The sequence below is a fragment of the Phascolarctos cinereus genome, unplaced genomic scaffold (assembly GCF_003287225.1).
Source record: "Phascolarctos cinereus isolate Bilbo 61053 unplaced genomic scaffold, phaCin_HiC Scaffold_726;HRSCAF=1367, whole genome shotgun sequence".
NCBI classification, from domain to species: Eukaryota; Metazoa; Chordata; class Mammalia; order Diprotodontia; family Phascolarctidae; genus Phascolarctos; species Phascolarctos cinereus.
The window spans coordinates 112072181-112093072 of NW_027556098.1; the positions used below are offsets into that span (position 1 = coordinate 112072181).

Consider the following 20892-nt stretch of genomic DNA (forward strand, 5'->3'; position numbering starts at 1 on the left):
CTGAAAGAGCCATATTACATCTGCAAAGAGGAGGGGTTTGTAGAAAGCCAGATCCTGCAGTTTAGGTCCCTGATACCGAAGGAGACAGAGCTGGGACTCAACCCAGGCCTCCTCTTCCTCAGACTAGTGTTCTCTGCCCAGCCCCCTAGCTCTGCCTTTCCCAGCTATGCCTCTTCCCCTCCTCTTGGCTCTTTCACCTCCTTCCTCTCCTCCACCCCTCTCCCCCCTTTCTGTTTCTTCCTCTGCCATCCTTCTCCCTTAACTATCCATAATATGGAACTGAAGTGTATTTAGTAAAGGCAACAAACAATAAAACCCATTTTATGTTCTATCTTCTCAAATTAAATGGTGAGTTAAATGTCTAAAGTGCTTTCTCTATCCTCCCCTGCCCAGTTCAATGAAATTGCTTTTTAAAATTTGTGTATAGTCTTAGAATGATTTCCCCCCCAGTGGGTGAGCGGCTTGATGTTGTAAAGATAACCTTTATATTTTAAAGATAAAAGATATTGTAAAGAATCATTGCTCTTCCACTGAGCTAGGTTTGTCCCTTTGGAATCATCCTGAATTCTTCCCTCTTCCTCACTGTTGTAGCCAATCAATTGGCAATTTTTGTCCACCCCCTCAACATTTCTTGCTTCTCTCCTCCCCTATTCTCACACCATAAGCTCCATTGCCCTAGAATGATGAAAAGGTGACACTCTGAGACTTTAAAATGGCTGAAATGAATCATAGATTTTAGAACTGGGAAGGACCTTAAAGATCAGCCAAGTGGAGTCATAACTAGGGTGGGGTGACTGAGGATTTGCCCCAAGGCAATAAAATTTAGAGATTGTTGGCAAAACTGACATTCTTCAGACACACAGGAATGACTGAGTTTAGCATCCAGTGAGCAAGAATTCAGCACAAAACCTACGAAACGCAGCCTGAAGTAGTAGATAGAGAGCCAGTGTAATAGTCAGTAAGAACTGGAGTTAATTTCCACCTCTCCTACATACAGGCTGTGTGGCCCAGGGAAAGTCAGTGAACATCTCAATGCCCCAAGACAACTATCTAAGACAAAGAGGTCCAGCAGACACCTTCCTGCATTAGTAGAGGCAGATACCTCAGCAGGAAGTCATCTTCCTCATTCCCCTCCCAATGGATCCTACAATCTACCCTTGGGACTCTGATAGGTAAACTTTTACCTTATCTTGTTCTACTTGACTTCTTGGTCATTTCCTAACCATCCTGCCTGTACTTGGGTCATCCTCTTCTCACTGGGTCCCCTTTGAGATTCCTTGTATAGTCTTCTCTTCTCATCAGAATGTAAGCTCTCTGAAGGAAGGCTCTCTCTTTTTTTTTTTCCCAAGGCAACAGGTTAAGTGACACCCAGGGTCATACAGCTAGTGTCAAGTGTCTGAGGCCAGATTTGAACTCAGGTCCTCCTGACTCCTGGGCCGGTGCTCTATCCATGGGCCACCTAGCTGCCCCTGGCAGGCTCTGTCTTGCTAGTTTGCCTCCCCAGTAGACAGTAAAAACTTAATAAATACTTTTTCACTCACGCAGGTTCTCTATACCAATGAAATCACAGTGAGCAAGAATAATGAGTTAAAATAAACAGCTTCTGGGTCAGCTAGGTGGCACAGTGGATAGAGCATCAGCCCTGGAATCAGGAGGGCCTGAGTTCAAGTGTGACCTCAGACACACAACACGCACTAGCCGTGTGACCCTAGGCAAGTCACTCTACCCCAATTGCCTCACCAAAAAAAAAAAAAAAAAGCAGCTTCCAAATGGCGTGCTCCTTCCCCTGGGCAGATACGGTCTAGGTGAGTTCCTTTCCACTCTCCCCAGCAATGTCCTTGCAGTGTCCTGTAGGCTATCTTCTATCCAAATGAATTAGTCTTAAAAAGATGAATTGAGGCCACATCTTGTGAAGTTTGCTCCGGTAGCAAAATTTCTAGTTATAGCTTCTTCATTTTACAAATGAGGAAACTGAGACTCAGAGAGTTGAAATAACTTTTCCAAGGTCATACAGGAAGCAAGTAGCAGAATCAGGACTTGAACCCAGGTCCTCTGACTCCAACCTTGTGCTCTTTATGATGCAACATGTGTTGTTGTTCTTCAGTCCTTTCCAATTCTTCATGACCCCATTTGGGGTTTTCTTGGCAAAGATACTGGAGTGGTTTGCCATTTCCTTCTCCAGTTCATTTTACAGATGAGGAAACTAAGGCAATCAGGGTTAAGTGACTTGCCTAGGGTCACACTGCTAATAAGTGTCTGAAGTCAGATTTGAATTCAGGAAGAAGAGTCTTCCTGACTCCAGCTCTTGCACTCCATCCACTGGGCCACTTAGTGGCCCCAGATACAGCATACTGGCTCTTGACGCTGTCCTTGACCCTTGTATTCTTTGTTCCATTTTCTTGTCACCACTAGCCTTTCTTCTAGACTTCAACAATATATCATCCATCTTCTTTCCTCTGGGGATTAGATAGTCTTTCTCCTTGCCTATACCAACCTATTCCCATCTCCTCTAAATTTCAGCTCTGTTTGTCTTCTTTTTCTCCCTAATTTTCAAGCTTTTCTTATCTATGGGCTTCTTCCCTTCCACTTACAAACATGTCCAGCTCTCCCTGATCCCCTGACTTGCCCAGGGCCACACAGCCAATATATGGGAGAGGTAAAAATTGATTCCAAGTCTTACTAACCTTAACACTGGCTCTTTATCTACTACTTCAGGCTGTCTCTCACAGGGTTTGTACCAGATTCTTGCTCACTAGGTGCTAAGCTCATTGTTTCTATGCTGCTGAAGAATATCAGTTTTGCCAGCAACCTCTGTGCTAAAGCCAACTCATACTGGTTCCAAAGTTGATTGTTAAATTTTCAAGGCAAGCATTTACATCTTGCTTGTAATCAGGGTTTGATTTGTAGTTGTGTTAACTATCTAGATTTAATAAAGTGATGGAGAAAATGTTAATGATGCAGATTAAACTTAAAAGTATGCCCAACATTTTTGAAGAGCCTATTGTTAAACAGTTAGAAGCACGCTCCTGCCCCAATTCTTTAAAAGAGAGAGAGAGAGAGAGAGAGAGAGAGAGAGAGAGAGAGAGAGGAGAGAGAGAGAGAGAAGGTAGTGGAAAGGAAAGAAACTGGGTGTGGAGTCAGTGTCAGTGGACCTCAATCCAAATCACAGCTTTGCTGTACAGTACTACATAACCTTGGGTAAGCTATTTAGCCTCAGTTTCCTCATCTGTAAAATGAGAGGGTTGTGCTCTGAGATCACTTCCAGCTCTAAATCTATGCTCTTATAAACTTTCACTTGACCCATCCACTCAAGATATCGCCCTAAATTTCTCTTTCCTAGTAGAATTTAAGTTTCTTGAGGGAAAGACTGTCTCATGTCTATATTTCTACCCTCAGCACTTAGCACAGGGCCTGGCTTTCAGAATGCCTGCTAAGAAGTTGATTCCCTTGCAAATAGACCTTAAAATCATTCATTTCCTTTTTATCAGATTTCATTCTCAGCAAGTAATCTTCTAGTCTTTCATTTGGTTTTCTGAGTAAACTTTCTCACCTTGAGGGGAGGGAAGAAGGGAGGGAGGAAGGGAATAAAGCCAGTCAGTCAATCAATCAACTAGCATTTATTAATTGCCTATGATATGCCACACACTGTGTTAAAGGTTGGAAGAAGAAAGGGTGACTTGTAAGGGGTGTTGGGAAGGAGTTACATTAAATTTTGATTCTTAGGTCAGTTCCCATTGAAAATTAATAAAGTTATCATTCTTGATTTTTAAATGAATCACCTATGGGAAGGTGAATTGATAAAACTGAGTTTCAAGAAGACTGAGTCTAAGAATTTATTCTAGAGCAGATGTAACCACAAACCCCTCCAGGGCATCTAATAACTGATGACACTCACCAAAGTTGACATGTCCTTCTTCCAGGCTGTACTCATTAAGGCTGGCAGTTTTACTAGAATCTGCTACTTCAGCTTGATACCAAGGATCATAGATTTAAATCTGGAAGTCCCCTTAATCCAACCCCCTCATTTTAGACCCAGAGAGTGACTTGCCCAGGGTCACTTAGTGGCAGAGGCACTATGTGAGCCTCAGCCCTCAAACCCCCAATCCAACCCTGTTTCCATGACATCGTGCTTCTCTCTTTGATGATTAATCACTAGGACACTGATGTATATAGCATATCTGACTCCAAATTCAGGGCTCATTCTACTGTACCATGCTGCTTTCTGTCATATAATTTTCAGATGTGTATACATATATACAGAGACATAGTGATATAGGCAGACACACACACTCTAAAGAGTTCCAAGGGTGTATGGTTTGCTGGACAGTAGAAAGTATGGATGAATAGATCAATCAGAGGGAAGCTAGGTGTGGCTGAGTAAGATAGTGGAATGAATTACAGAAAATGAGTTGTGAAATCAGCAAAAAATCACGGGGGCCTTGTGAAAAAGATGGAAAGCAAATGAAACATCATTTCCCTTCACCCCTCCCAAAATTTTTTCCCCAAAAACTTTCTGTGAGTTATAGTTTTTATTAGCTGATTGTTGCATTAGTTATTTATTAAATACCCACCATGTGCAAAACATGGCAGCTGGATGGCACAGTGGATAGACTACCAGGCTTGGAGTCAGGAGGACTTGAGTTCAAATTCAGCTTTATTGTTGTGTGACCCTGAGCAAGTCACTTAACCCTGTTTGCTTCAGCTTCCTCATCTGTGATATGAGCTGGAAAAGAAAATGGCAAACTATTCCAGTATCTTTGCCAAGAAAACCCCAAATGGGGTCATGAAGAGTTGGACGTGACTGAAATGACTGAACAACAATAACAATGTACAAAACACTAGGCTAAAGTATTAGGATGTAATTTGTGTATCATTACAGCAGTTTTAAATTATGATGACCAAACCCAGTTATCACCTTTCCCAGACCTGGATCACATCTGATTTTGAAGGCATACCTCTCCCTTGCTTCTTCACAACTGGCTAAAAGCTATTACCTGCTAGGATTTTGCCATGGTCAGGAATTCCCTATGTGAGAACTCCCTCCACCATAGCATGACTTATCTATGACTTGGTAGCTAAATGCTAAGGCAGAATTGGACCAAAGTCAGTTACTCAGTCAGTGAACAAGGACATGAGTTCAAATTATGGCTCAGCCACTTAGTATTTGTATAATCTTAGGAAAATCACCTAACCTCTTTGGGATTCAATTTCTTCACCTATAAAATGAACAGGTTGGATCAGATAACCTGGGAGTTCTCTTCCATCTTCAACCCATGATCCTAGAGAGTTGCCTGACCCATGTTAAGCTTAAGTGAGATGCCCAGGGAGACATAGCTAATAAGTACTCTAACTGCTATACAGCCCTGCTTTAACACAAGGTTCTAAGAAAGCAGTACAGTGCAGTAGAATGAGCCCTAACTTTGAAGCCAGAGGCTGTGGATCTAAGGCCTTACTCTGCTATTTGCTGCCTGTGTGACCTTGGGGAAAGACTTCAACCTTTCATTTTCTTATCTGCAAAATGGTAAAATGGTGCTATTTTGCAGAAGCTATCTTTTAAGGTCCTTATGACCTCAGATCTATGATCCTATGATATACCTTTTTTTTTTTCAGCCAAAGACAAGGTTTATTAGAACATCCGTCATATTGGGCAGACTCTTAAGGAGTCTGAACATTAGTGAGCAGTGGCTAGGTTATAAGAATCTAAGCAGTGGCTAGATTTTAGGAATCCCAGCATCTTAATGGAGACAAAATGGACCTTATATACAGAAAGCCTGTGGGAGGGATCTAGGAGTGGCCAAGTAGTTTGGGGTGACTGGAGTAGGGGTCTAAGGAGATCTGGATGGGAGTGGCCAGTATGCTAAATTGAACTGAACTCCTAGGACCTGGACAATGGAGCCTAGCTAGGATTAAGTGTGGGAAATGGCTAGGGGCCATAGGGAGGTAAGACAATGAAACAGAGAATTAGAAGATTTCACGTACCACTAGGAAAGGCCAGTTGATGGGATTATAGGCTCAGTCAAATGCCAGAGATTTGGCCATGTGGGAAAGTCCAGTGTTTTTTCTTTTTGGGGCCCAGATCCCAAACCCATCATTCCCCCCTCAAACAAATGGGACCCAAATTCTTTTGGAATAAGTGGCAAAGGTCGAGGCTTCTGAAGCTGCTTCCTGCTGGCAAGGGGCATACAGCTGTCCCTGCCTCGAGGGGGTCCCAAAGAGGAGGTTGACTGGAACCGAGCACAGGCTGCATCCAGGGAGCCATGGGGGGATATTGGCTGGTACTTGCTGTTTGCTACCAACTGTAGGTGAATGGCCCATAGTCTGGAAGACATAAATCTGACAGAAAAAACTGCAGGGCCCAGATACAAAGCAGGGACTAGATTTGGGGCCCAACTTTGAGAGGATAAAACATCCTTAGCTCTGTTTGGATTCAGACAATTCAGTTTTCCAACCATCCAGTATCAAATCCACCTCAAAGCCAGACTCAGGAATAGCCAGGTGGGTAACATTCCATTTCAAAGGAACATAATGGGGAAACTGAGCCAGGAGGATCCCATCTTAGACTGAGGCTAAAATTGTCCTCCTAGCTTTTCCCAATGCTCACTTCCTACCAGTATCACCTTCTCTGAGTAGCATGTGGCATTTCTCTCAGATTATTGATTATTGATGGATTATGACCCATCAGACAGCTCAAAATAAAATCCTATGAGCTTTTACCTCAAACAGCAAGTTTTACTAATCACAGCTTAAGAAAAACTTTTCCAGGATTTACATCTCAAACTGAAATTTGTCCTGATGTAAAAAGTCAATCATTAGAGATTTCTTTACACTTGCGAATTCTCAGCAAGCCATACATAACCCAAACAAACTTTTGGCTAGTTTACATATTAAAACAATAACCAACAATAGCTAACTTACTTTAGCGGTAACCAAATTTGAAAAGTTGCTGGACATAACTGATACAGAAAGTTCACCAGTGTGAAACTTGAAACAAACCCATTACCAATCAGGTGACTTCAGTTTTGTTAAATGCACTTATGAAATTACTTTACACAGAGAATCAACATATGATATACCTTTTAAAAGAACATATTTTTCACCTTGGTCAGGCAGCCACATCTTCCAAATTGTTCAGAGGTAAGCCAAAGACAGTGAGGCAAATAGTCCATTAAAAAAAAACACAGCCTATATTTCCCAAGAAAAAGTCCCAAAAATCACTCCCACTTTAGTCAACTGAAAAAAAAGTTTTTGTGAGTTTCCAAAGTTTTAAGGACTCTTAAAGATGGTTATTACCCCTTAACTACACCTATATCTCTGTCTCTCCGTATGTACGTGTGTACATGCATTTATAAATGTATGTATAGATGTATAACTGTATATATGCATGCATGTATGTTTACACTTGTGTGTATGTGTTCATGTGTATATTAGATCCCCTTGTAACTAACAATGACTGTGTTTTCTACTATGACATAGGGATCAGGATAGGGACTAGACCTGTAGTTGCCTTGGAATGATAGTGAGCTCTGAGGGAGACACCTTCCTCTACCAGCCAATGCAGATTGGCACTTTAGAGTCTTACAGCACCTTTCTTGTGTTATGGACAATTTTGAAACCTATGGACCTTTTCTCAGAAGAATGATTTTAAGCACATAAAATAAAATATACAGGATAAAAGGAAAACAATGTTATCAAAATATTAAACATATTTTCTCTAATTCAGTCTCACTGTTTTCAGAGAATTGCCTAGACACCAAGTGACTTGGCCAGAGTCATACAGTATCATTAGTGGGATTTGAACTGAGGTTTTCCTCCCTTTAAGAAGGGTTCTGAGGGGCAGCTAGGTGGTGCAGTGGATGGAGCACCGGCCCTGAATTCAGGAGTACCTGAGTTCAAATCCGGCCTCAGACATATAACACGTACTAGCTGTGTGACCCTGGGCAAGTCACTTAACCCCATTGCCTAGCAAAAAAAAAAAAAAGAAGAAGGGTTTTCTATTGACTGGACCACTCTGCCTCTCTATCATGGGAGCCAATAACCATAAGATGCATTAAAACAATATTTGATGCAGCAAATTCATGCTACATGGAGACAATTGATCTGTAGCATGAATGAGATATGATTTATTATCATTAAGATTATGGATATAAGTAGACAAGTCTTTTCGATTTGAAGTCCACCCTGTTAAAGGAATCCTTAGAGGTGATTTTCACCAATGTCAATCAGTACCAGACACCTAAGAAATTGACTGATGGATAAAAGGGAGCTAAGAGATAAGCACAGACATATAAAATTAGCCCTATTGTCACTTACTTCCTTCCCTTCCTCCCTCTCTTATCTACTTTCACCCACAATACGCTAAGAGCCTCCCTCATTTCTACCACCCTCAGTTTCTAAGTCTTTGCTTCCTTCTCATAATATTTCTTCTTTTTACCTCTTTTTTCCCCAAGAATTTTAAGAATGACTTAAGTAAGACTTGAGGCATCTAGGTGGTGCAGTAGATAGAGCAGGGTCTGGAATCAGAAAGACCTGAATTCAAATCCAGCCTCAGATACTTACTGGCTGTATGACTCTTGGCAAACCACTTAACCCTATTTGCCTCTGTTTCCTTATCTGTAAAATGAGCTGGAAAAGGAAATGCCAAACCACTCCAGCTATCTTTGTCGAGAAAACCCCAACTGGGGCCATGAAGAGTCAGGACTCAACAGCGACAGCAACAGCAACAACAGTATGTAAGACTTAGCTCTTCATGCTTTTCCATCTTCATCAAGAAACTGCCATCCTGGGGGAGCTTTATTTGACAGTTCAGACTTTCTGAATAGCGTAATAATTACAGCAGGATAAGCAGCCTGGGCAATGTAACATAGCTCTATATTCCCCAAAAGGAGCACAGAGAGAGTGGGCGGAGCAACATAGCAGACACAGACTTCCTGCTTTAAATCTATGATCCCAAGAAGTTGCCAGGACATACAGGGACCCACGCTAATAATTTTTAAGCTTGGCAAGAAACTAATTTCAACACATCTGCCTCTTGGCAGCAGCTGCTTCAATTTTTTAAGTCCCCGAAGTCACCGAGTTCTGTCAAAGGACAGAGGACTCTTCTCCCTTAGTTACAGACAGTTGGAACAGAAGTGATCAAAGTCATAGGTGAGCTCAAACTACTAGCTAGGTTTAGGCCAAGCACTACAAATCACTAATTATGCCTTGCATTGTTCATTCTGATTTTCAGGCTCAATCAATAAGATGACAGGGAAGAGAATAAGAATGAGTTTGAAGACTTTTCTATCTTAAGAAAATCATTTGTGCTTATGATTTGCCTGAGCAGAGTCGAGAAGTGATTTGAAGAAGGGTGGGGCAGAGCTGCAACATGAAGGGAAAAGAAATACCCACCAGGGACCTACTTTTGTAATGCACATTCCATTTTCTCTCCCTCATGTTACTGGGTTCGTGCTTTTTAATTCCTTCCACATTTCCTGTAGTAATTGTCAAATATTTGGCTTCTGACTTCACTTGTTTTTGGAGGCCAGAACCCCCTGGGTATTTAGTATTGTTTATTTTCTGAAAATAGACCTTAGAGTTCATGGGGGATGAGTGAAGGGGTTCCCGGGGTGCAGGGTCTGTCTATTCCTAATGATAGGACAGAGGCTTCAAAGTTTAAAAGGAAACATTTGCAAGGAAAACTCTGAAATACTTTCACTGATAATCCTAGACCCCCAAAGCAAGTACCAGATACATCACTAACATTCGTGCAAAGTTTAAGGGATCATTTTCATTCTGGTACTTAAGAGGGTATAAGTCTGCCCCTGTTAGCGTCTCAGACTTGAATGCTAAGCTAGAGAGAAGGGCAGGAAGGGAAACAATCTCAGGGAAATCATCTAACTCACTTCAGAAAGAGAACTTTTTTTCACTCCAGTTTCTCCAGGGAGAAAGAGGAGAGACATTTTCTTCCATTTTAGCCCAGCGTTTTCTTTGTGGGCAGATAGTATTGGCGGGCGGTTGGGGGTTGGGGAGTGGAGAAGGAAGGCTTCCCCATTGAGAGGGCAGCTCAAGACGTCTTTTAGAACTCCACAGCATGTGGGACACCTCCTCTGGTCTCGGTTGGATTCTGGAGGCTCTCTCCCTCTCCCAGACCCCACTCCCTCCATGTTAATGCTGTGTGTGTGCGCGCGAGTGTCTGTCTTGCTCTGCCCAGCCGACTTTTGCCAATTTAGGGTTTATACTAAACTTTCGCAGGAGGAGGAGGGTCACACGCAGCCCAGAGGCCACTCTCTCAATCCTTCTCCCACCACCCCCCTCCCCACTTTACTTCTCCCGAGTCCGCTACAGCTTTAGGGTTAGCCCCGGGGCGGTGCAGCCAGCCGCAGGAATGACCCAGCTGCGGCAGCTCGAGTAGCCTGGCCAGACTGGGGGGCAGCTCACATACCTCAGCGTGGACCCAGGCGATGGCCACCAGGGCGAGCACGGGCAGGCTTTTCCAGATCTGCGAAAGAGAGAGCATCATGGGGAGACTGGCGTGTGGTGGGGTGGGGGGTAGAGAAAGAGAGAAAGAAATGCAGCCCCCCCCACACCTAGTCCCCACCCTGCAAACTTCCTCCCGCTGCCCTTTCCTGTCCTTTCTTCTCTCCAGGAGCTCCCTTGAGCCCAGCCACCCCAGGACCCTGGGCCGGCCGGTCGTGAGGCCGGCGCCCCTCCAGCTCCCTCACCATCCTGGGTCTCCTTGGGTCACGGGCGGACGGCGCAGAGCAGAGAGGCAGGGGACAAGCCCACTCGGGCCAGGCAGAGGGAAGTGAAGGTGGGATCTTTGCTTTTTCTTCTGCCTCTAGAGGAAATCTGATCTGGGCTCCAGGGGAGGAGAAACTCTGTTCCACCCTCCGCCTCCCCATTAAGACCCCTCCCTTCCTGACTGCCACCCCGCGGAGCTCCTCCCTATCCTCCTCCCCCCATCAGCATCAGCTGCCCCCACAGCGCTCTGCTCCCTCTCTCTCTCTTTCCCTCCTCCTCTTCCCCCGCTCAGCCTCAGTGATTCTGTCGCTTACCCATTCGTTCTCCTGTCTCTCTCCTTCCTTCCCCTTACCCAACTCATCTCCATCCCTGAAGCTCCCGAACCCCAAAAGAGAGTCCTGCGTGAGTGGGTAGGGGTGCTGCTAATAGCAACAAAGCAGAAGGAGAGGAGGAAAGGTGGGGAAGGGGACCCGAAGCTGAGAAGCCCTCCTCCCTCTACATCCTCCCCACCACTCCCGAGTCTCCTGCTGCAACCTTGCTCCCCCATCCCGGGGCGCCTGCAGAGGCAGCCAGGTGGGCGGTACCCGAGGGTACTGGAAACCCCGGCAGCGGGGAGGAGACAGGGGAGAGTAGCCTTTGGAAGGGGAGGAGTGGCGCCTCTCGACTTAAGGGAACGATTGAGGGAGGGGGAGAAGAGGTTTCTCTGCAGCTGATGGCAAGGTGGGGAGAGGGGCCTCTGCAATGGGCTTGGGAGGTGCCCCTAAAAATGGACTGTGAGGAGGTAGAGGGAGAGGGAGGGGAATGGAAAGGCCAGAGGAGAGCTCTGTAGCCAGTTTAGGAGCTGAATGGAGACCCGTTTTTCCCTCCCTTAATTGTGGATCTCCTGGGGAAAAGGCGAAAATCTTTCCTACTGTACTTACTATATACCATCTTGAAAGAGCTCTAACATTTAACCTCATCGCCATCAAAACTCATCTTCTTAACCTTTCCCTCTAGTTTCAGAAAGCGCTGTGTTCCTCCCTCCCACTCTGTAAGCCAACCATCTACCTGTGCCCTTAAGCCTATGCCCTCCAGTTCCTGAGGGACTTTGTTTCCCCAATTATGCCAACCCCTTCAAGCATCTTCGATAACTCCATCTCTACCAGCTTCTTTTCCTCTGCCTTGCACGGTATCCTCCTTTACTTAAACGACAACAGCAGTAACAACAGAACCCTCACTTGGCCCTGCTCTCACGTCTAGTCCTGTGTACCTAATTTTCCCTGTCAAAACCTCTCAGTTTCCTGTTTCTTCTCTCTCCTAAACAATCCTGCAGTCTGCTTCCATTGTGTTCCTGAAACTGCTCTCTTAAAGGTAGTGATGTTCTCACTGTCTAATCCTCATTCTCCTTCACCTCTTAGTTGCACTGAACTGTCAGTCAATCAACAGACATTTATTCCATACTAAAGCCTGTGATGGAGGAAAATAAAATTAAAAAAAAAAAAGAATAAAGCAAAGTCCTTGCCCTCCTTAAGTTTACAATCTAGAGAAAGAGATATGTGTATACACTACAAGGTCATGTATAAATGTCATCTGAGTATTACGATAACAAATACTCTAGGTAGTTACTCAAAAAATGTTTGTTGAATAAAAAAATGAGAGTTCAAAGGAGATTGATTTTAGTTGGGATGATAAGAAAAGATTTCACAGTGGATTTGCCACTGTTGATAACTCCATTCTTTTTGAAAAACTCTATCCCTTTGGTTTCAGTGATGCTATATTATCCTAATTTTCCAATTATTACTTTTTGTCTTATTTCTTTAGTGACTCCTCTTTATCCCATTGCCTTTTCACCTCGGTTTTTCCCTAAGGTTCAGTCTTTGACCCTCTGCCTTCTTCACCTCACTGTATTCTCTCCCTTAAAGATGACATCAGATCATGGGGTCATCATCTCTATGGTAAAGTCTACCAAATGTATAGCCAACATAGTATAGGGCAAGAAAGACTGGAAAAAGAGTTTAAAAATCTGGATTCACCCTAGTTCCACTTCCTTCCTAGCTGCATGACTTTGTATAAGTCACTCAGCCTCTAAAAGTTTGAGTTTCTTTCTCTGTACAGTGGAGATAACAATATTCATCATTAACCAACTCATGGAGTTGTCTTAGCTCAAATGAAATAAGCATGGAAATTTTAATATCACTGTTACCTGTCTATAATTCAAAATTTTAGAGAGGTCCTTGAGGTTTAGAGAATTTAACAGCTAGTATGTGTCAAACATCAGATTTGAGCACAGATCTTTCTGATTTAATGAAAATAATAAGAATAGCTAACATTTATATAGTGTTTACTATGTGCCAGGCATTGTGGTAAATGTTTTACAATTATTATCTCATTAAATTCTCTCAACAACCCTGGGAGAGAGATGCTATTATCATCCCCATTTTACAGATGAGGAAACTATAGGGATTAAGTGACATGCTTGTCCAGGTCACACTGGGGAGCATCTGAACTCAGGTGTTTCTGACTCCAGGCAGGATGCTCTATCCACTGTACCGCTTAGCTTTCAGGTTTAGCGTTCTACCCATACGCCAGGCTTCCAAGGCCAGGGTTACCCTCTGCATCCTGAGCCATCTTGACTTTTGTTCTGCCACTGGATTTTGATGACTCTGGAGGAGAGAATGAGGCTGATGACTTTGTGTAGCTTTACCTCACTAGAATTCAATTCACAGGAAAGTCAAGACATCACCCTGGTGATGTATTTGGTCTTCTTCCAGAATGAAGGACGAGCAACAAAACGCTTCGCAAATGTAAAGTCCAACAAAAGTAAACCACTTTGGGACCAAATAGAGTGGGATACTGTACCCACTTTTCTTAAGGGGCCCTTCTGTTATAGTTCCATTCTCTCAGTCCAGCTAGGTTTATTCCTGGGAGATTCTGGCCTCTACTGAGAGGAGTGCTAGGATTCGTCTTGACACAGTCAATCACCCCCTAGACTAGTACCCGGGGACAAATTAGTTAAAGCTTCGAGTTAAGCTCACATTTAGGATTTCCCCTAAAGGAGGGAGTGGAAAGTTACTCAATATGCAATATAGCCCAGGTATAGGACAAATTTTTGTTGTTGTTTTTCCTACAAACAAAAGAAATGCTAAAAAACTAAAAGAATCTCACAAGCATTTATAGTAAGACTGAAACTAAATAACACACAGTGTTAACCACTGTTGTACCATGTTGGGAGATTGATCATTAACACCATCTAAACAGGACGCAGTCTGTAAGACTACTAATTGAACATTTACTATTTCACCTTGGTTCTGCACTGTCTCATTCACAGTTCATGTCTTCTGGGAAGCAGACCTTCAGCTTCTCCACTTGGTGGTAGTTGATTTTCTGATGTAGATGCTTTCCTTGCCACTTGTCAGCTTCAGTCATTGGACCCAGTATCTAAAATCACAGAGTCACTTCTAAGCCTGGGCACATCCTTCTACAGAAGAATGTGCAGCCCCTTACTCAGGAAGGAAATATAAAGCAAAAAAAGACCAGGTTTGAGTTCCATTTGTTGAACCCAAATTCCACATAGACTCGGCCATGGGGTAGAGGTTAAGAGCAAGTCACATTACTTCCCAAAAGCAAAAGGAAAGCAGCTGGGAGTTGTTTCTCCTTTTAATTGACACAGCCCACCTTGTCCCCCCTTGCCACCATCATAAAACAGGAAGAATTTGGTTTTCTGTATGGTATCAAAGTGGGCTGAGCCTAGAGTCAGGAAGCCCTGAATTCAAGTCTGGCCTCAGACACTTATTAGCTGTGTGACTCTGGGCAAGTCACTTAACCCTGTTTGCCTCAGTTTCCTCATCTGTCAAATGAGCTGGAGAAGAAAATGGCAAACCACTCCAGTATCATTGTCAAGAAAACCTCAAATGGGTCATGAAGAGTCTGAAATGACAAAACAGCAATGAAAATGGTACCAAAACAATGAATCTAATTTCTGAGGTACTAAAGTAGTCAGGAAGCTCATCTCCTCTGCTCTAACCCAAGTGATGAGTAACCAAGTCCCTGAAATCCCCAGAATTTCCATTGGACCTCCAGGTGCATGATCCTTGGGATGGCCCCTACGGGCCAATTCACACTCTACAAAAACACTAAATAAAGCTCCACAAATGTTCTCTATTGTGGTACAGAGGTGACTTTAGGCTAGTAAAGTCTATGTCAGCAGAACCTCTGTCAGGCCTTGCCAAAATGGAAGGGCTTTGAATGGAATGGCCTTAGCCAGAGCCTCTCTTCATATGAGGACCAGTCTCCTTAGGCTGAGAGAAGCTTATTATCAGAAAGCTGACCATCAACAGGTGAATAGATTTTTTGCCTGTGGCAACTCATGTTGTTCATGTAAGTCCACTAATGCATGAAAGTTTTGTGATTTGTGTTGGTGAAAAGAAGTAATTGCATGTATAAAGTCATGGATATTTTGAAGAGTAAGTATGTAAACAAAAGTTACTATTATGGCCTCTCACACTAGCTCTAGGTCCATGCCTCTAGATGTCTATAGATCATCCCTCCATGGACATCTTACTGTCATTTCAACTGAAAATATCCCAAACTGAACTTACCATCTTCCCTCTTTCCCCTGATGAGATAACTGATAAGTTCAGTTTGGGATATTTTCCCCTATGGTCTTTTCACCCTGGAATATCCCTCCTCCAAACTGCCTGGCCCCCTTCTCCCACTGCAGCAGTCTCACCCTAGAACTTCCTGTAGTACCTGAAGCCTCTTCAGACTAAAATATCCAACTTCTCCCATGGTCTTTTCACCTCTCCCCTATGCTGCCCCCTATCTCCCACTGGTGAGTTCTTCCCAGGGCTTCCATTTTGGGAGGGGCCCTGGCCAGCCAATCTTTTATTCCCCTTCCAGCTTTGCTTCTGACTTTCTGGCCTTGGGCACCATGCTCTCACTTGGGTACCTCCTCTCTCTGTATTGCAAATAGAATATTTTATATATAACATATATATATACATACATACATACATACATATGTATGTGTATATACATATATACACATATGTATGCATACATACATATACATACATATGTATGTGTATATACATATATACACATATGTATGCATACATATATACATACATACATATGTATGTGTATATACATATATACACATATGTATGCATACATATATATATAATCCATGATGTCATTCTCAAGAGAAGAGCAAGTTTGAGAGAGAAAAGTCCCTGCTGCTGCCTAGAGGTATAGGGTTCCACAACAAAGGGCATTGGTGGGTCCAGTAGTATATTACTACTGGAGCTCTGGTATACTTTCTTTTTAATTCCCTATAAACCTTCTTAGGGCAGGGGTCAGATGAAAAAGTCTCCGGGTAGCAAAGACTGATGAGGATTATCAGTTAGTCAATGCACATTTTTAAAGTGCTTACCATGAGCCAGGCACTATGCTCAGATTGTGTTCAGGGTGGAGAAACAGAGTGGACTAGAAGCTGAGGAATCCCATAAATCACTGGATATTCTTTGTGATTTTGCATATATGGGGTCCCTCCCCACCTCTGCTTTTCAGCTTCCTCTCCATTGTTGTCCTCCTCCATTGGAATGTAAGCCTTTGAGGACAGGGACTATGCCTCCTCTAACTTCTTTTTGTTAGTGACACAAACATTTTCTCTGTCTTTCAAAAGTCAAAAACTTTGATTCATCTTTAACTTCTCTCTGTCCTTCATCCTCCATGTCTTGTTAATATGTCCTTTGAACTCTCTCTCATATCTGTTCTTTGTTTTCCTTTCCTACTATCTAAATATAAGCCTTCATTCCCTTATATCTGGATTATTGTAACAGCCTTCTTTTCATATTCTTCCTTCTCCAATCCATACTGAACAGCCCAGCCCTATAATTTAACCTTCCCTAAACAATGATTCCTTGTTCCTCAACCCTCCCTCTCAAAAACTTTAGTGCGTCCGTATTTTCTTTTATTGAGGCAGGTAAGTGGTACAGTGGATAGAGCACTGGGCCTGAAATCAAGAAGACTTGAGGCTTAGACATTTACTAGATGTGTGACCCTGAACAAGTCATTAACCTTCTGTTTGCCTCAGTTTCCTCAACTTTAAAATGGAGATAATAATAGCACCTATTCCACAGGGTTGTTGTGAGGATCAAATGAAATAATATTTGTAAAGCATTTACCACAGTACTTGGCATAGAGTAGGTACCATATAAATGTTAGCTGTTATTATCATTATCATTTTTATCATCATCATTGTCATCATCATACCACATTGAAACTCTCTGTTTTAGGGACACCATTTCTTGCCCTACTCTACTTATCCAACCTAATTTTCTACTTCTCACCAGCACGTACTTCCATTTTTGTCATGCTAGGCTCCCCACTGCTTAAGTCCTACTGTCAATACACAGTTGTGAGAATCTTTCATGTTTTGTTATTTCCTTCATGGGTAGGAAATAAATACCTATATCTTACCTGATCCATATTGTACATTGAATACAATGTACTTCCTACTCCCCCCTTATGGAGAAACCCTAGATATTAGCTTAACTTTAAGGTTGCAGTCAAGTTTTCAAACCCATCATGCTACCTTTATCTCTATACCTTCATTTTTATTCCCTGCCCTCACGCTCAAAATGACTATCCCTTTCCCTTTCTGTACCTAACCCTACCAGCTATTCATAATCCATATTGATTTTCCTTATCTGAACACTACTACATCAATCTTCTCTACCAGGACAATTTAGCATACATTTTAGAAAAATGATGTTTGCCCTTATTTTTTGAGTTACGTTAAGTAGTGTTTCCTCAACTGTAGATTGTAAGCTCTTTGAGGGCAGGGACCACTTCTTGGGCTGTCTTTAGTGTTCTCATAGCACCAAATAATATAATGAGCATCTCTTTTTTTTAAATTAAGAATTTATTAGAAACTTAACATTGTTCATCAATACAACCAATTACATTTAATCAAGGACAGCTGGGTGGCAGTGGATAGAGTGCCAGGCCTGGAGTCAGAAGGACCTGAGTTCAAATTTGACCTCAGACACTTACTAGCTTAGCTGTGTGACCCTGGACAAGTCACTAAACCCTGTTTGCCTCAGTTCCTTATCTATAAAATGAGCTGGAGAAGGAAATGGCAAACCAGTCCAGTATCTTTGCCAAGAGAATCCCAAATGGGGTCACAGAGAGTGAATATAACTGAAATGACTCAACAACAACAAAAACTTAATGATTACTCATTTTTGAATGTTAGTTAATTTACTAATACTTGAAATTAGTTTTGTTGCATAAAGTATCCATACAGTTTGGAAATCATTCCCTCTAAAATCACCATTAGAAGTCTTTGTCCATTAATTGTCACTTACTTGCCCTCTTACGTGCTTGTAATTAGTACATACTGCATTTACCCCCAATTTTTTTTTTTACTTTGCATAATTTCTGTTTTTCCCTTGATTGCCAAGCTCTGTGCTAAGCACTGAGGATATACAAAGAAAGGTAAATGACAGTCTCTGCACTCAGGGAGTTCAATCTAATGGGGGAAACAACATGCAAACAATTACCTACAGACAAGCTATATACAGGATAAATGGAAAATAATCAACAGAGGAAAGGCACTAGAATTAAGAAAGACTCAGCACAGCTTTCTGTAGAAGGTAGGATTTTATCTGGGACTTGAAGAAAGCCAACACTTTTTGAGTATGTGCCCAACAATGATATTAATGAGTAAAGGGTATTATTATTTTGGTAACTTTTATTTCATGGCCTCTCGCTCTCTTTCTCTCTCTGTCTCTGCCTCCCTCTCTGTCTCTCTGTCTCTGTCTCTCTCTCTCTCTCTCTCTCTCTCTCTCTCTCTCTCTCTCTTCCTCCAGATTTTATAGGGTTTTTGTTTGTTTTGTTTTGCCAGCTGTGGATATGCCTCTGTTGTTGTGGGAAGTCCCTACATTTGAAGCAAACTGCAGCTCAACTCATCATACAGTCCTTGAGAGTTGCCTGAGCTCAAGCGTGTTAAGGGTCTTGCAAAAGACTTGGCCGTGATTACACAGTTAATAAATGTCAGTGGTAGGATTTGAACCCAAGTCTTTCTGACTCCAAGTTCAATATTTTATTCATGATATCATTCTCAGGGGAAGAGCTGGCTTGAGAGAGAAAAGTCCTTACTGCTGCCTGGAGGTATAGGGTTCCACAACAAAGGGCATTGGTGGGTCTGGGTATATTACTATTGGAGCTCTGGTGAACTTTCTAATTCACTATAAACTTTCTTAGGGCAGGGGTCAGATGAAAAAGTCTCTTGATACCAGAGGCTGATGACGATTATCAGTTAGTCAATGCACATTTTTTAAGTGCTTACTATGAGCCAGGCACTCTGCTAGGATTGTGTTCAGAATGGAGAAACAGAGTGGGAAAAAAGCTGAGGAATCCCATAAATCACTGGAGATTCTTTGTGGTTTTGCATAGCTCCTTACTACTATCAATCATCTACCTACATCTTTTCTGGTTGATTGGAATCCTGATGACCTCTTGGCCTAGCTTGCATTTCTGTAGCTTAATGAGCAGAGAGAAGGTGCTGGGGAAGGAGACCAGTTTTAACCAGAGCACCTTTTACCAAAGGTGTCTGAGAACCGGAAGCAAATCATATTGCCACTGAAATACACTCCTGATATTACTTCTTCTACCATCACCACTACACCTTAAAGATGGCAAAGCACTTTACAAATGTTATCTCATTTTATTTTTACAACAACTCTGAGAGGTAGGTGCTGTTATTGTCCCCATTTTTGTAGATGAGGAAAACTGAGGCAGAGTTTAACAGGATAACATAGCTAGTAAGTATCTGAGGCTAGATTCAAACTTGGACCTTCCTGATTAGTTTAGTCTGGCACTATCCACTGTGCCACCCAGCTACCAGCCTTCAATCTTGCTACACAAGTACCTTCAATCTAACACATTTAGAGAAATTGAGTTCATCAGATAATGAAACATGTTTCTCTTTTCTTGGTAGACAGGTAGGGGACTATAGATGCAGAATACTGAATATGTTGTCAAATGATGAAATGAGATATTTTTTTTTGTCAGTTTTGCATCTGTTTCTTTATTACAAGGGATGATTCATTTGGGAAGGGACAGGAGGCATTAATAAAACTTTTAAGAATAATCAAATCAGGGGCAGCTAGGTAGTGCAGTGAATAGAGCACTGGCCCTGAAGTGAGTTCAAATCTGGCCTCAGACCAAGCACTTGGCACTTACTAGCTGTGTGACCCTGGGCAAGTCACTTAACCCCAATTGCCTTAAAAAAAATCAAATCAATGTAAAAAAAAAAGTCTGTAAAACTGAGTCCATGAAACACTGACAAGTCTATGGGGCATTGCTCAGTCCACATGGCACTATGCTCTATCTGTGAAAGATCTGAAAAGGCATCTTCTATTTGTTTCTCTCCCTAATCTGGTTATGGTTGTAATGCCCCTGCCCTGCTCCTTTCACAGATCCAATTTCCTGATGCAGCTGGTCCCATGGTTTAAGGGCAGAGAATATTGACCCTGCATTAAATGGGCCCATGTTGATTCTTTGCACAGTCCTGAGGAAGAAATGCTGTTTCTTCCACTTCTAAATTCATGAACTTATCAAATTCATATTCCATCTACCTTCCGTACTGTGGCCCCTGGAGTTAAGGTTCTATCCCTGATTATCAGAACTCCTGGGCCCCAGCACCTGGGGGCTGCAAGCACAGGAGATTCTGAGGAGACCTGGGTTCAGTCCCAGCTTTGTCATTTGCTACCTATGGCATGTTGAACAAGTCACTTTATCTCTCGGGGCTGAAGATGGTTCCTCATCTGTAAAAAAGAGGATTAGATGATGTACAAGGTCCCTTCTAGCTTTAACAATCTATGATTCTAGGGGCAGCTAGGTGGTGCTGGGATAGAGCACCAGCCCTAGAGTCAGGAGGACCTGAGTTCAAATCCAGTGTCAGACAGTTGATACTAGCTGTGTGACCCTGGGCAATCCACTTAACCCCAAGTGCTTTGCAAAAAAAAGACAAAAAAATCTATGACTCTATTCCACATGGGCATATATATTGTGTCTGTCACTATCTGCATGTACTTCCCCCTTGCTGGGCCTCAGTTTATTTATCTTTTAAACATGTGGGCTGGATAAGATGATCCCTATAAGGTCCTTTCCAGCTCTAAACAT

At 42.6% G+C, this 20892-nt stretch overlaps 1 protein-coding gene across 1 annotated transcript in view; it reads right to left on the reverse strand.

The window, feature by feature from the left end:
* The window catches only part of FSTL1 (follistatin like 1), a 100950-nt gene extending 90043 nt beyond the window's left edge, over positions 1 to 10907 (reverse strand). The window contains exons 1-2 of the mRNA XM_020985888.2: positions 10701 to 10907; positions 10421 to 10477 (exon numbers count right to left, since the gene is read on the reverse strand). Of these exons, the coding sequence (XP_020841547.1) occupies positions 10421 to 10477; positions 10701 to 10880 (237 nt within the window). The 5' untranslated portion in view covers positions 10881 to 10907. The remainder of the gene's footprint in view (positions 1 to 10420; positions 10478 to 10700) is intronic.
* Positions 10908 to 20892: the final 9985 nt, after the last annotated feature.